Source organism: Mustela erminea, chromosome 1 (genome assembly GCF_009829155.1).
Source record: "Mustela erminea isolate mMusErm1 chromosome 1, mMusErm1.Pri, whole genome shotgun sequence".
NCBI lineage: Eukaryota > Metazoa > Chordata > Mammalia > Carnivora > Mustelidae > Mustela > Mustela erminea.
In genome coordinates this window covers 102070356-102087393 of record NC_045614.1, presented here as the reverse complement: position 1 = coordinate 102087393, position 17038 = coordinate 102070356, and the positions used below count along the sequence as shown (strand labels likewise).

The following is a 17038-nucleotide window of genomic DNA, read 5'->3' as shown; positions in this document are numbered from 1 at the left end:
TGAATATATCTATGAAGCTCATCTGGTCCAGTGTTTCATTCGAGGCCCTTATTTCCTTCTTGATCTTTTGCTTAGATGATCTGTCCATTACAGTGAGAGGGGTGTTACTGTCCTGTACTATTATTGTATTATTATTGATGTGTTTCTTTGATTTTGTTATTAATTGGCTGCTCCCATGTTAGGGGCAAAAATATTTACAGTTGTTAGATCTTCTTGTTGGATAGACCCTCTAGGTATGATGCAGTGTCCTTCCTCATCTCTTATTACAGTCTTTGGTTTAAAATCTAATTTGTCTGAGGGCACCTGGGTGGCTCAGTGGGTTAAAATCTAATTTGTCTGATTTAAGGATTGCCATCCCAGCTTTCTTTTGATGTCTATTAGCATGAGAAATGGTTTTCTGTCCCCCTCGCTTTCAATCTGGAGGTGTCTCTGGGTCCAAAGTGAGTCTCTTGCAGACAGTATATAAATGGGTCTTGCTTTTGTATCCAGTCTGATACCCTTTGTCTTTTGATTGGGGCATTTAGCCCATTTACATTCAGGGTGACTATTGAAAGTTATGAATTTAGTGCCATTGTATTGTCTGTAAGGTGACTATTACTGTATATTGTCTCTGTTCCTTTCTGGTCTCTGTTACTTCTGGCCTCTCTCTTTGCTTAGAGGACCCTTTCAATATTTCTTGTAGGGCTGGTTTGATGATCACAGATTCTTTCAGTTTCTGTTTGTCCTGGAAGCTTTTTGTCTCTTCTTCTATTTTTGATGACAGCCCTGCTGGTTATATTATTCTTGGCTGCATATTTTTCTAGTTTAGTACCCTGAAAATACAATGCCAGTCCTTTCTGGTCTGCCAGGTCTCTATGGATAGGTCTGCTGCCCCTTTAATGTTTCTGCCATTGTAGGTTACAGACCTCTTGTCTGGAGCTACTTTCAGGATTTTCTTTTTTCTCTGCGATTTTTAAGAAAATTTTTATTCTGTTTTTTTTTGAGTTCCAAGTTTCATTATTTATGCACCACACCCATGTAAGCACACCCATGGAGCACCACCAGTACTCCATGTAATATGTGTCCTCCTCCTGGTGCCCACTATTGGCTCATCCATCCCCCAACCCCTCTCCCTTCCAAAACCCTCAGGTTGTTTCTCAGAGTTCACAGTCTCTCATGGTTCTTCTCCCCCTCCAATTTCCCCCAATCATTTTTCCTCTCCTCCTAATGTCTTCCATGTTATTTCTTTTGCTCTACAAGTATGTGAAACCGTGTGATAATTGACTTTCTCTGCTTGACTTATTTCACTCAGCATAATCTCCTCTAGGCCCATTCATGTTGATAAAAAAGTTGGGTATTCATCCTTTCTGAGGGAGGCATAATACTCCATTGTATATATGGACCATATCTTCTTTATCCATTTGTCTGCTGAAGGGCATCTTGGCTCTTTTCACAGTTTGGCGATTGTGGACATTGCTATTATCAACAGTGGTTGATAGCCACTATATGATTAAACATATTGGACAGCACTCTGCAGAAAGTTCTATAAGCCAAACTGCTGTAGAATTATATGTCATGAATCTTGAACAACTCTAACTTTGGAGCTTTTTAAATCAGTGTTTTTTAAGTTCCTTACTCCTCTTTATCCAGTTAGCCAAAACTCATATTTTAATTCAAGGTAAATTATGTATTATGTTAGAGAAAAAGGAAAAGAATTTTGTGGTATTGAGGAAGTGACTTAGTAAGAACTACTGGTCATTTTCATTGGGAACTTTATCATAGAAAGCTATGAAATTGCCTTATATAAAGATTTTATACAAGTGGTATGGACAGTGAAATTATATTTATTGAGTAACTTGTATGTGCTAGACATGGAGCACTTTATGGTTGAAGCTCAGGAATATTAAATAAACATCAAATAAGCTAGTATTTGAAACCAAGCCTATGTGAAGACTTCTAGATGTTTGTTTTCCTGTTACACTGTGCTGCTTCATGTTTATCAAAGACTGTGGTAGGACTTTTACATATTTTATCTCAAGAAATTATAACTCCCCTAGAGATGTTTTATTGCTATACTGTGTTAACTTAAATGTAGCAAGTATCAGTTTTCCTTAAAATAAGAAATCTAACCTAGGCTTTTTTCTCCAGCAAGCACGTGGGAGAAGAGGAAAAATAGCAATATTCCTATTATAATTTGGCAGTCTTAATAGGATTTATATTGTTTAAGAACACTGGAATTTCATTTATAACATTACCATTATATTAATATATATTGTAATTATCAATAAGATGACTAATTTGAAGATTATTTCTACAGAACAAAGCAATAGATTTCAGTGTCTTTGGAAATTACAAGACATCTTTTTCCAAATTGTGCTTTCAAGATTAGGTTTAACAGAACAGAACAACTTGTAATAATTAGGAGTATTCACACAATCTTCATTTTGCACATGAAAACAAGATGTCTTGTGAATGTGTTCAATTTAATAAACTGTCAAAAGAAAGTGTTTGAACTAGATTGTGGCATAGAAAAAATTCTTTGTAGCTGCAGGACAGAAGTGCATCATCTCCATCTCCATCTCTTTCTTAGACTCCATTATATTGGTTATGAAGATTTGCATTTCTAAGCAAGATCAGAAATTTTATTATCTGTCTTTAACATGCAGGTCAGGTCTGCAGAACTCCCATTTTACTGGCAAAATTTGAGAAAGAGATAAATAGAATCATGTTTAATACTGGTGGAATAATGTTACAGTGCATGTAGCATTAATCTTTCATATCTACATTAAGCATTTCTTTTTACACTTTTAAAAATAACTTCATAACTTGATGCAGCATTTAGTATTAAGCTATTAAAAAGTATACTGAAATGATAATAGAAAAGATAAGCTCAAAAATGGATTTGTTTTATTTTCTTTAGAGTTTGATACCATGGTGTTTATCTTTGTATGCAGGAGACAGACGCTGAGCCCTTTCTGTGACACACTCAGAAGTAATCCATTGCAGTTAACTTGCAGACAGGACCAGAGAGCAGTTGCAGTGTGTAATTTGCAGAAGTTTTCAAAACCTTTACCTCCAGAGTACCAGGTAACACTTGTTTTGGGCACAATTTTAGAAATCAACTCAACTTTTTATTTATTATTTATTTATTTATTAAAGATTTTATTTATTTATTTGACAGAGAGAAATCACAAGTAGATGGAGATGCAGGCAGAGAGAGAGAGAGGGAAGCAGGCTCCCTGCTGAGCAGAGAGCCCGATGCAGGACTCAATCCCAGGACCCTGAGATCATGACCTGAGCCGAAGGCAGCGGCTTAACCCACTGAGCCACCCAGGCGCCCTCAACTCAACTTTTTAAAGAGAAGTCTCAATTTTGAGTTAGAAGAGTGAATTCTCTTGAGTTTTTCAACTTATGAAAGTCCTCATTTATTTTCTATAAGTTAAAAAAAAATGAAGAATTCTTTAAATTCTTTAAACCCAATGTGCTAATCAACAACAGTTAATATCTAGCAAAGTCTTGTAGTAATGGCAAAAGGCGTTTAGAATATTTATCGGATCTTTTTTTAAGTAGTTTGTATTTTTTTCTAATTGTTTCCAAAGTCTTCATCTTTAGTTTCCTCTAATTAACACAAAAGGACAAAATTCTTCAAAGAAAATAACTGAGACACTCTAATTCAATTAATTAAAAGTCTTGAAAGTTCTTCTTTAGAAAAAGTTTGACAGGTGAATTCCAAAAGGTCTTCACCTTTTGGGTGAAGGGCTGTCTGTGGTTCAGTCAGTTTAAGTATCTGACTCTTGATTTCAGCGCAGGTCATGATCTCAGAGTTGTGAGATCTAGCGCAGCTCTGGGCTCCACACTGGGTATGGAACCTGCTTAAGAGTCTTTCTCTCGGGCGTGTGGGTGGCTCAGATGGTTAAGCGTCTTCTTCAGCTCAGGTCATGATTTCAGTGTCCTGGGATCGAGCCCCACATCGGTATCCCTGCTTGGCAGGAAGTCTGCTTCTCCCATTCGCCCTGCTTGTGTTCCCTCTCCCCCTGTCTCTCTCTCTCTCTCTTTCTCTCTCTCTCTGTCAAATAAATAAATAAAATCTTAAAAAAAAGTCTCTTTCTCCCTTTCCATCTGACCCTCCTCTCTCTCTAACAACAAAAAAAAAAGGGTGAAGGACAGGGTCCCACATATTCAGTCTGAATCTCTGATTGGACCTTTAAGTTTGTTCCTGCAGTGGCCATCTCTAAAATACCTCTGTTCTGCCTGACATTTACAAAGGATTCTGTAGTCAGAAGTTGTATCTTAGAAGATAATTTAAAACGATAATTGCTAAATTTTGAGCTTCCTGTATATGTTTATGACCACACTGAATGCTTCAGATATCATAAGATGGCAACTGTATTTCTAGGCATAGTAATATAATTCAAGGAGTTGGTGTAAACGTGAAATCTTTAAGTTTTTTCTGGTGCCTTAATTCTTTGGTGTTCCTAGTATTTTTTTTTAAGATTTTATGTATTTATTTATTTGGGGGGAGCGGAAGCAGGAAAGGGAGCCGGGGGAATTGAGGCAGAGGAGAGGCAAAGAGAGAGGGGTGGGGAGGAGGCAGAGGGAGAGGCAGAAGCAGACCCTTCCTGTGCAGGACCCCAAGATCATAACCTGGGCCGAAGGTAGATGGCTTAACCAACTGAGCCACCCAGGCACCCCTCAAAGTATTTTATATATATGATCTCATTCATATTATCACAGTTTTACTTTTTTCAAATTTATCAAAACAACACATAAATTAAGTCTTCTAAAAACACTTGAAGTACATTATATTTAAAGTATCTTAATTCTCTGGATTAGTTTTGTGAGGTTTGTTTTTTTTTTTTAAGATTTTATTTATTTATTTGACAGACAGAAATCACAAGTAGGCAGAGAGGCAGGCAGAGAGAGAGAGGAGGAAGCAGGCTCCCTGTGGAGTAGAGAGCCCCATGCGGGGCTCGATCTCAGGACCCTGGGATCATGACCTGAGCCAAAGGCAGAGGCTTTAACCTGCTGAGCCACCCAGGCGCCCCAGTTTTATGTTTTTTCAACTCTTAAAACCTTTCTATTCATCTTTTAAAACACTAGTCAAATCTATCATTTAGTAAAAAACTTAGACTAAGATACTTACCTTACTTATTTCTAAAACTACGACAACCTTGAAATACTGCTCAGGTAGTATATTGTCTTTATATTGTATTATATATGAAGAAAAGTACAGTGATATCTTTTTTATATTATGTGGCATTAGAGGATTGCTATAAATTGCCTGTGGACTTTGTTTTGATTATACAGAATGATTCTTACTTTACTGTCTTCCTAACAATTTTTTTTTATAGTACTTCGATGAACTAAGTGGAATACCTACAGAAGATTTGCCTTATTATGGTGGTTCAGTAGAAATTGCTGACTACTGCCCTTTCAGTCAGGAATTCAGTTGGCATTTAAGTGGTGAATATCAGCGCAGCTCAGATTGTAGAATATTGGAAAATCAACCAGGTTAGTAGTCTAGTGAAATGAAATGTTGTATATATATGAAAATTACATATTAGCAATATAGAGTAAGGATTAAGGGCACAGACCCAGGAGCCAGACTATTTAAATTTGTATTATGGTTCCACTGGTATCCATTTGTTAGAAGTAACTTAACTTCTCTGTACCTCAGTTTCTTCCTCTGTACCAAGTGAATAATAATACCTATCTTATAGAGTACTTGCGAGAACTAAATGAATTCACATAATAAATGTTTAGAACTATGACACATAACAAGTATTTAGTTGTTTAGATATATTTGCAGATGTGTACACCCTACTTTTTTGTTGTACTTTACATCTGCATGACACTTTCCATTTGCAAAGCACTTTCATTTTTATCATTTTATTTTATTTTCTAAAAACCTGATGAGAGACACACAGAACATACTGAATGTCACAAGTAAATGAAGAGATACTAAGTAATACAGTTAATTGGTGCCAGCCTAAGGTCCTCCAGTGCAGAGCTCTTTTTATTAAATCATATTAGGTATCCTGTGTTTTCTTTTCTGAGGAGTGTGCATTTTATGTAATTTAGAAGTAACATGTCATTCTCCGGATATCAGAATAATACTCTGTGGTAAGATATATTGCCAATTGGGTATTCACTTGTGTAAACAAAATGTTATCACATTGATACGTACATAAAGAGTGATAGGTAGTTTTTTACTCTGTGGTCATCAAAATTTCTAATCTGGTCCTTTTTTCTTTTTTAATTTAAATTCAATTAATTAACATATAGTCTATTATTTGTTTCAGAGGTACAGGTCTATAATTCACCAATCTTATATAATACCCAGTGCTCATTACAACACATACCCTCCCCAGTGTCCATCACCCAGTTACCCCAAAACCTGGTCCCTTTTAATCCCCAATTATTCCATACTTTATTACAGATTCTGTTATTTTCATTTTAAATTTTCAAAATGGTTTTCCTTTTATATTTAAACCTGGTAGATTTAACTGGATTTGTACAGTCATTTTTTTCATCACTCATCTATTCAATAAACATCTAAAAACTTATAACTATTCAGCAGTTCCATGTTAAAGCCAAGAAATGCAGAGATCTGTCAATTATGGGTTTGCCAATGATATGGTATCACACTTTATTGTTTTAGATCTGGAGTTGGCAGACATTTATTATATAGAGAAAGATAGTAAATTTTTTTAAACAAAAATAGTAAATATTTTAAACTTGGTGGGTCATGTGGTCTCTGTTGCAATTACTGAACTCTGCTGTTACAGTATGAAAGCAGTTATAGACAATATGTAAATTAAGGGCAGTGTTCCAATAAAACTTTATTTATAAAAACCTTCAGGTAGCCTTCAGGATGCCTGAGGGCTGTAGTTAGGTAACCACCCCCTTTTCTTTTTTGACACTGATCACTTTGTTTTTTCAAGGACATTGACGTATTCATAAATTTTTTAAAAAATTTTATTCTGTTTTATATTTTCTTTCTTAGGTTATGTAATTAAGATTTTTCAAAACTGACATAAAATACCCATCTTTAAGACCTCTTCTTTCAGGAGCGCCTGGGTGGCTCAGTGGGTTAAAGCCTCTGCCTTCGGCTCAGGTCATGATCCCAGCCAGGGTCCTGGGATCGAGCCCCACATCAGCTCTCTGCTGAGCAGAGAGCTGCTTCTTCCTCTCTCTGACTGCCTCTCTGCCTGCTTGGAATCTCTGTCAAATAAATAAATAAATATTAAAAAAAAAAAAAAAAGACCTCTGCTTTCAAAAGATGAAAACTGTATTAAGCCTAAAGAGAACAAATTATTGCTAAGCAGGGTAAAGAGCTTATTCCTTTGTCTATTAGATATTTGGAGGTCCTTAATCCTGTATCTCTGCATGGTTGTGCTCAGTCTGAGACTGCATCAGCATGTTAGGTATGGACCTCCAGGAGATGGCATACAGTGAAAATAAAGAACTTTGTAAAAAACTTTCTGCAGCACCACAAAAAAGCCTTTGTTAGATAAATTACTTGGCTTCATCTCGGGGGGGGATTCCTATTTAGATAACCAGTAAAGATGATTTTTAGTGCCATTTCCTCTGTAAATCTCCTTTAGATACTTTAGGCCAGTTTTATCTCCTATTTTTTGATATAATAATTTCTTCCCACTAAGTCCTTTATTGAGAATCCAGTTTGATTTTGGAGCCCATTTCTCTTGATTTTTTTTAATTGATAATTTCCATTAAACATATTCCATTTTTTAAAATTTATTTATTTGAGAGAGAGAGAATGAGAGAGAGAACATGAGCGAGGAGAAGGTCAGAGAGAGAAGTAGACTCCCCATGGAGCTGGGAGCCCGATGCGGGACTTGATCTCAGGACTCCGGGATCATGACCTGAGCCGAAGGCAGTCGTCCAACCAACTGAGCCACCCAGGCATCCCAAACATACTCCATTTTTAAAGCAACTTTTAGCCATAAGAATGGAATGCTTCAACTTCTTCTTTGAGCCAGAAGTCAATTTTTAAGAGAAATTCTTTGGTTTGTTTCAGATCTTTTTAAAAACTATGGTGCTGAAAAGTATGGACCTCATTCAGTTTGTCTAATTCAGAAATCAGCATTTGTCATGGAAAAGTGTGAGAGGAAGCTGAGTTACCCAGACTGGGGGAGTGGATGTTATCAGGTAAACTATATGATTGTTAATAATTATTATAAAATATTATATAATTTTATCTTGTTATCAGTGGTTTTTACATTTTAAAATAGTTTATATTTTTATATAATGTACTGATTAATGCTTTCAACTTATTTATGTTAATATTAGCTTGGATGCTTATGTTTCATGAAAATATTATCATTTCCTTGAGAGAAATTAACCTTTTTCCATTTGTTTACAAAAACATATAATTGTTATATATCAGCAAGTTTTATGGTAATTTTATTTTGGACATATATCCCAAGGAAATAATGGAATGTATGTAATTTTGTTTTTGAATACAAATACTACTTTGTAATGGAAAAAATTTGCAATTTTATTTCATAAGATCTGAGGAAAGTGTGGATTTAAGAATTAATAAATCAGCTACAGATTAATAATAGGTTTTCTCCTGTGTAATTAGAAATCCAAAGGTAGCAAAATACTTTTTTCTTAATTGTCTCATTTACATATCTGATTTGAAATGACTGTATCACCTTATTAGAAACTTATTAAGAGGGACACCTGGGTGGCTTAGTTGGTCTGTCTTCAGGTCAGGTCATGATAGCAGGGTCCTGGGATTAAGACCTTGCTTCGGGTTCCTTGCTCAGTGGGGAAACCTGCTTCTCCCTCTCCCTCTGCCTGCTGGTCCTTTGCTTGTGTGCTCTCTCTCTCTCCGTCAAATAAATAAATTCGCCTGAGTGGCTCAGTGGGTTAACTTAGGGGCATCCAACTTAAAGAGTATTAACATATTCTGCTTATGAATCTCAGGGAGGAAAGTGTGATCCTGAGAATTGAAAAATAAGAATTCTTTGTACTGGGGCACCTGAGTGGCTCAGTGGGTTAAGCCACTGCCTTCGGCTCAGGTCATGATCTCAGGGTCCTGGGATCGAATCCCGCATAGGGCTCTCTGCTCAGCAAGGAGCCTGCTTCTCTCTCTCTCTCTGCCTGCCTATCTGCCTACTTGTGATCTCTCTCTGTCAAATAAATAAATAAAATCTTTAAAAAAAAAAAAAAGAATTCTTTGTACCATTTCAGCTGCAAGATCTAAATGGACTTCTATAGCTGGTAATTTCACTGTTACTTTTGAAATTACTGATAATAGCTTTATTGAGATATAATTCACGTTTTATCCAATTCATATAAAATTATCTTTGAAATCTTACAAAAGACAATTCAAAATACATAACTTTTAAGCTATAATCTGACAGCTGTAATCTAGCAACCATTTTCTGATAAATTACATTGCAGATTTATGTATTTATTAAATTCATAGTTTTGACCTAGTTGTAATCGTAATACAAAATTTTGTTTTACTGCCTTCACTTAGTGTGGAGCAAAACACCTTTTCCAAATTTTTCCAATAATAAAAATTACTATTGTTTTGTTTTTTAAGTAAACTCTACCCACGATTTGGGGCTTAAACTCATACCCCTGAAGTCAAGAGTTGCAAGCTCTACCACCTGAGCCAGCCAGGTGTCCCAATAATTACTATTATTTATGGCTGTGAGACATTACATCTTTTTTTTTTTTTTTTAAGATTTTCTTTATTTTATTTGCTGGAGCAAGAGATCACAAGTAGGCAGAGAGGTAGGCAGAGAGAGGAAGGGAAGCAGGCTCCCTGCTGAGCAGAGAGCCTGATGCGGTGCTCAATCCCAGGACCCTGAGATCATGACCCGAGACAAAGGCAAAGAATTAACCCACTGAACTACCCAGGCGCCCCAAGACATTACATCTTTTTAAGGTATCATAATTAAGGAAGTCATTTCCTGTTATATATTGAGCTAATTTTCACTTTTCATGATAAAAATGTGCTTTTACAAGCACATTTATGTAAGATGTAAAATGTATATGTGTAAAAAACAGATTCATATAAGCACATTAATTAAAAAAATTTCTTTTGAAATAAATTACCTTAAGTGAAAATATTAAAGGGGATAAGGCTAGAATAGTGGCAGGATAGAGAAGAATGACCTCTTCAGGCTATTTTATTTTATTATTTTTTTTAATTAAGTAAGCTCTATATCCCATGTGGGACTTGAACTCATGATCCTGAGATCAAGAGTCACATGCTGTACAGACTGAGCCAGCCAGGCATCCCATCTTCAGGCTATTTTAAAAGTCTGTCACCATTGGGGCACCTGAGTGGCTCAGTGGGTTAAAGCCTCTGCTTTCAGCTCAGGTCATGATCCCAGGGTCCTGGGATGCGGCCCCGCATCGTGCTCTCTGCTCGGCGGGGAGCCTGCTTCCTCCTCTCTCTCTGCCTGCCTCTCTGTCTACTTGTGATCTCTGAGTGTCAAATAAATAAATAAAGTCTAAAAAAAAAAAAAAAAAAAGTCTGTCACATTACAGCACCGCAAAGGGATTATGCAGATTTGCAATGCTATATATAAAGATTGAATAAATGTACTTGGCTTCCCTGTACTTAGAGTTGTCAGTTAATTTTGCTAACTTAATACTAACCACCATTTTGTGGGAAAATGTGTATAATCTCCAAACACTTAACATGGGTTAGCTATTTTGTTTTTTATTGTTTGTTTTATTTATTTTGACAGAAAAGTTGCAAGAATGGTACAAAATTTTTTTTGAGTCATTTAAATGCAAACTGCTGACATGCTTCACCCTCTTCCCCAGGTATTTCTTGTGTATTTCTTATACACAAGGACATCCTCCTACTTACACACAAATTTGTGTATTTCTTATACACAAGGACATCCCTGTACCTATACTAACCTAATGTTACCTAGTTTACTCAACTACCTTTACTAGGTTTGGTTCTGGCCAACTTTTAGGTATTTCTAAAAATTACATTAACTTGCTAAGTAAAAAATTTGCCACCATTAGACATATTCATAATCACACACTTGGTTTGAATATAGGCCCAGGAGAGAGATTCCAGAAATCTATAAAGTGAAGTAGCAGAATTGAAATTAATGTGAAGTCTTTTTAGAAAACAACTTTGAGGGATGCCTGGGTGGCTCAGTCACTTAAGTGTCTGCCTTCAGTTCAGGTCATGATCTCAGGGTCCTGGGATCAAGCCCCACATCAGGCTCTCTGCTCAGTGGGGAGCCTGCTTCCCCCTCTTTCTCTGCCTGCCTACTTGTGATCTCTCCCTCTGTCAAATAAATAAATAAAATCTTTAAAAAATATATAAAATAAAATTGACTTTATTAGTTACCCCTTGCAGTTAAGATGTTAGTCCTACCTTTAAGAATGTTACCAGTCCTGTGGTATCTGGGTGGCTCAGTGGTTTAAGCCTCTGCCTTCGGCTGAGGTCATGTTCCCAGGATCATGGAATCGAGCCCCACATCAGGCTCCCTGAGCAGGGAGCCTGCTTCCCTCCTCCTCTGCCTGCCTCTCTGCCTACTTGTGATCTCTCTTTCTCTCTGTCAAATAAATAAAATCTTTAAAAGAAAGAAAGAAAGAAAGATGTTACCAGTCCATATAAAATCACTAGGACCTTTTTTATACCTGAGCAGAGGGTCTGTGATAGTGAAAAAGAATAAAAAACTTGTATTATGTACATTTCTGTACTGTAATACTTTTTTTACAATGATATTATTTTTACAATTTAAAATTTAAAAATTTGATTTACAAAAGTTACGACTTGTGGAGAAAATGACATGAGTAATGGCTCTGACAAAGGTTTGAGCTGAAATATAATGAGGATAGTATAATCTGCAGAAGTGTTATTCTTTTTTTAAAGATTTTATTATCATCATTATCATTAATATTTTTAAAGTTTTATTTAATCTCTACACCCAACGTGGGGCTTGAACTCAGGACCCTGAGATCAAGAGTTGCATGCTTTTCTGACTGAACCAGCCAAGTACCCCTAAGGTTTGATTTTTTTCAAGTAATCTCTACACCCCATGTGGGGCTCAAACTCACAACCCCGAGATCAAGAGTTGCATGCTCCACAGACTATAAACCACCCAGGCACCCCTACAGAAATGTTACTCTTGACAAGTTGGCTTCAGGGTCTATAAATCCAAATTGTATGTTAAGTTGTGTGTTGCCTTGTATCATTAAAGAGTAGTGTCTGTAGCTTTCCTCAGATTTTTTCTAAAAATGCTAAACAAAAAGTCTAAGAGCTACTACCAAAGAGTGAAAATTCTTTTAGAACCTGAATAGTTTAACTTTCTTTATACGAGATTAAAGATATGCCTATATTCCAAATTGTGTTTTATAGTCAGTATTTTTAGTAAATTCTAATGTATTTTCCTGTAGATGAAAAAGGCTCATATATCCTATATGAGAATCTTATTAATCTGATTTTTTTCCCTTCCTATTTGAAGGTTTCTTGTTCTCCTCAAGGTCTGACAGTTTGGGTTCAGAACACTTCATATTTGTGTAGTCGAGCTGGGCAGGTCCTCCCTGTCAGTATTCAGATGAATGGCTGGATTCATGATGGTAACCTGCTCTGCCCATCGTGTTGGGACTTCTGTGAGCTCTGTCCTCCAGAAAGAGATCCTCCAGCTACTAACTTGACCCGAGCTCTTCCACTAGGTGAGTAGTCTCTGTGGTTGGAGTAAAGACAAGACTTTTCTTATATAATGTTGGAAATTCCCTTTAAGGAAACTCTTGAAAGGTGGAAACTCTTAAAACAGGTGGAGCATCTTCTCTTCTAATTGCAGTTTTATTGGAAGGCCTCCTTACCACCACTGTTAGAAATTGAAGGTGAGTAAACGACACTTCCGTTCAGTAAGAGGAAGGATAAGGAACATTTCTAAAGACCTCTTTTTTGCAAAAAAAAAAAAAAAAAAAAAAAAAATCACTCAAGATTACAAAAACTGAATGTTTCAACCATTCGTTTTGAAATTAAGTGTAAACAAAATTCTGCTCATTAAACACAAGCATTTAAATGTATTTCAGTTATACAGGCATACCTCATGTTATTCTGCTTTACTTTATTGCACTTCACAGATACTGCATTTTTTACAAATGAAGGGTTTGTGCCAACCTTGGCAGCAACTCTGCCGGCACCACTTTTCCAACAGCATTGGCTCAGTTGATGTCTCTGTGTCACACTTTGGTAATTTTCATGATATTTTAAACCTTTTAATTATTATTATATTTGTGATGGTGATCTGTGATCAGTGTTCTTTGATTTTACAATTGTAATTTTGTTCTTTGGGGACACCAGGAACCACACTCATTAGAAACTGAACTTAATTGGTAATTTTGTGTATTCTGACTGCTCCACCAACCAACAATTCCCATTTCCCTCCTCTTCCTCAGGCCTCTCTATTCCCTGAGACACAACAATATTGAAATTAGGGCAATTAATAACCCTACCATGTCTCTAAGTATTATGTAAAAGGAGATGTCACATGTCTATCAATTTAAATCAAAAGCTAGAAATGATTCAACTTAGTGAAGAAAGCATGTCAACAGCTGGTTTTGTCAGTTAACCAAGCTGTGAATACAAACGAAAATTTCTTGGAGAAGATGAAAAGTGATATTACAGTGAATACATGAATGACTGAAAAAAAAAAAAAAAAAGAAACATCCTTGTTGCTGACATGGAGAAAGGGAGAAAGTCTGGGTGGTCTGGATAGAAGTTCAAAGCAGATACAACATTCTCTTAAGTCAAAGCCTAATCCAGAGCAAGGCCCCAACTCTCTTCACTTCTGTGAAGGCCAAGAGAAGTGAGGAAGCTGCAGAAGAAAAGTCAGCAACTAGCAGAGTTGAGTTCATGAGGTTTAAGGAAAGAAGACACCTCTGTAACATAGAAGTGTAAGGGAAAGTAGCAGGTACTGTTGTATTAGTTACAGCAAGTTATACAGAGTTGGCTAAGATAAATAATGGAAGTGGCCACACCAAACAACAGATTTTCAATGTAGATGAAGCTTCCATTGGAAGAAAATGCCATCAAGGACATTCATAGCTAGAAAGAAGTCAGTGCCTGGCTTCAAAGCTTCCAAGGACAGGCTGGCTCTCTTGTTAGGGGGTAATACAACTGATGACTTAAAGTTGAAGCTGGTGCTAATTTACCATTTTGAAAATCCTAGGGCCCTTAGGAATTACACCAAATCTACTCTGCCTTTGCTTTGTAAGTGGAACAACAAAGCCTGTATGATAGCCTATCTGTTTGCAGCATGGTTTACTATTTTAAGCCCAGTGTTGAGACTTACTTCTCAGAAAAAAATGATTCCTTTTAAAACTACTGCCCATTGTGAATCCACCTGGTCATCCAAGAGCTCCAGTGGAAATGAGCAAGGAGATTCATGTTGTTTTTATACATGCTAATACAGTATCCGTTCTGTAGCCCACAGATCAAGGAGGAATTTTGACTTTTAAGTCTTATTATTTAATAAATATATTTTATAAAGCTATAACTGCCATACATAGTGACTCCTCTGATGGATTCGATCAAAGGAAATTGAAAACTTTCTTGCAAGGATTCACCATTCTTGATGTCATTAAGAACATCCCTGTTCCAGGCACCTGGGTGGCTCAGTTAGTTAGGCTTCTGCCTTTGGCTCAGGTCATGATCCCAGAGTTCTGGTATTGAGCCCCACTTGGCTCACCACTCAGCAGGGAGTCTGCTTCTCCCTCTCCCTTTGCCCCTCCCCCTGGCTTATTCTCTCACTCTCTCTATCTCAAATAAATAAAATCTTTAAAACAAAAGATCTTAGGGACATATGAGTGGTTCAATAGGTTAAGCATCTGCCTTCGGCTCTTTCTCTCTCTCTCTGACAAATAAATAAAATCTTTTTTAAAAAAAGATCTTAGGCCCTTTTGGTATGGTAAATAGTATAAGTAGTGTTAAATACTCTTAGTTAACTTTTACTTTTAATGCAAAGCTGATATGGTAACTTAATTTTGTTGTTACTGTTAAATTGCTTTGGCTAGAATAAGAAGGCTGATAGTCCACAAGTTAGGTAGTTCTGATGGAGTTCCTATCCTCAGGCCTAATCCCAGTTAACTGTAACAATCTGTCATCATCTCATTGTCCAAGACATGAGCAAGGATTGAGCTGTTGACAGAGTTGAAATAGTTATTCTTGCTGGTTCAGGAGTAAGAATCTTAGGAGTACAGTAGAAGAGTGTCTAGGAATGAGAGAAAATCCGAACCGGGTCAAAGGGCCATGAGATGATCATTTCCAGTCTTTGGGGCATGACAAAAACAAATGAATCTATTCAAAGGAGGTGGGAGGTGGAGATTGCAAATCACCTGACCCCTCCACCTGCACAGTCTGCACCTTATACTCTGCTTATCCTACTCCTTCTTTACCAGTCACCCTTCTAATATGGTGCTGCTATAATGTGATTGATTTCCCTGTTAACTTGCCCATTTCTATGAGGAAGCATGGTCAAAAGAGTGTTGCAAGCACCAAATCACTACTGCAATTTTGAAAATGTGTAAATATTACAAGAATAGGTACATTTTAGGCATTGCTTTTTTTTTTTTTTTTTAAGATTTTATTTATTTATTTGACAGAGAGAAATCACAAGTAGATGGAGAGGCAGGCAGAGAGAGAGAGAGAGGGAAGCAGGCTCCCTGCTGAGCAGAGAGCCCGACGCGGGACTCGATCCCAGGACCCTGAGATCATGACCTGAGCTGAAGGCAGCGGCTTAACCCACTGAGCCACCCAGGCGCCCAAGGCATTGCTTTTTAAATACACACATCACTGTTTAAATTCTAAAATATCCTGACTTACCATATTTGTTAATGGGTTCACTGAGCATATTGAGTCTTTACTGAATATTTATTGAACTGTGTGCCAGAAACAATGACAAGTGTTTCTTTCAGGTAAATAGTTTGTTTCTGTTTAATACTTTTTTAATGACCCACTAAAGTCATAGAACTAGTTTGATGCTTTAAATATGCTTGTGTGAGAAATACTAATAATTAGAATTAACCTCTAATGAACCTTATTTTTTTTTTGTAAGATTTTATTTGTTTATTTGACAGACAGCGCTCACAAATAGGCAGAGAGGCAGGCAGAGAGAGAGGAGGAAACAGGCTCCCCACGGAGCAGAGATGGGCTCGATCCCAGGAGCCTGGGATCATGAACCAAGCCGAATGCAGAGGCTTAACCACTAAGCCACCCAGGCGCCCCTGTAATGAACTTTATTAATAAACAAATGATCATCCATAATCTGTCTTAGTAAAGTATTTTTTTAGGTTTTTAAGCATGCCTTTAAAACTTGAAAAATGCTAATATTCTGGAGGAAGTGTAAAAGATATTCACCCTAAATTCTTCTGATTTTTGTTATTAGTGTTTTTAGGTATTAGTTCGCATAGCTTTTTCTAATATCTGTAATTTCTTTTAGAATGTAAAACTCTGGGGGCACCTGGGTGACTCAGTCAGTTAAGCGTCTGCCTTCAGCTCAGGTCATTATCTCAGGGTTCTGGGGTCAAGCTCCACATTGGATTTCCTGCTCAGTTGGGAGCCTGCTTCTCCCTCTCCCCCTCTCCTTTGTTGCTCTCTCTCTCAAATGGGTGGGTAAAATTAAAAAAAAAAAAAAAAAAGTAAAACTCTGATTTTATTTTCTTTTTACTAGTTGACACTACTAAATGCTGGAGTGTGATTAGGTAGTTGTTCTATATTGCCTAAAATAGTTTCCATTAGTGACTATGAAAGATTTCTTTCTGAATTCTTTCAAGTCTCTTCAGATTGTAGAGGTTATTTTTGTTTCCATTTATTGAATGCTAGACACTTTTGCCAAATGCTTTATGTCTTTATTATTGCATTTAACCATCACAAAAACTAATGATGTAGGAATTACTGTTTTACAACTGAGAAAACTAAGGTATAAAGAGATTAAGTAATGTATTATCCATGAACTAATAAATAATGAAGTTCAGATAAAAACCCAGAACTTACTCTCTCTAATTTATTTTGAAACCCTCATTTTTAATCTTT

General features: G+C 36.6%; 1 protein-coding gene across 1 annotated transcript in view; it reads left to right on the top strand.

The window, feature by feature from the left end:
* The window catches only part of LMLN (leishmanolysin like peptidase), an 83188-nt gene that overhangs the window by 56070 nt on the left and 10080 nt on the right, over nucleotides 1-17038 (top strand). The window contains exons 13-16 of the mRNA XM_032336024.1: nucleotides 2934-3066; nucleotides 5331-5490; nucleotides 8021-8151; nucleotides 12462-12672. Of these exons, the coding sequence (XP_032191915.1) occupies nucleotides 2934-3066; nucleotides 5331-5490; nucleotides 8021-8151; nucleotides 12462-12672 (635 nt within the window). The remainder of the gene's footprint in view (nucleotides 1-2933; nucleotides 3067-5330; nucleotides 5491-8020; nucleotides 8152-12461; nucleotides 12673-17038) is intronic.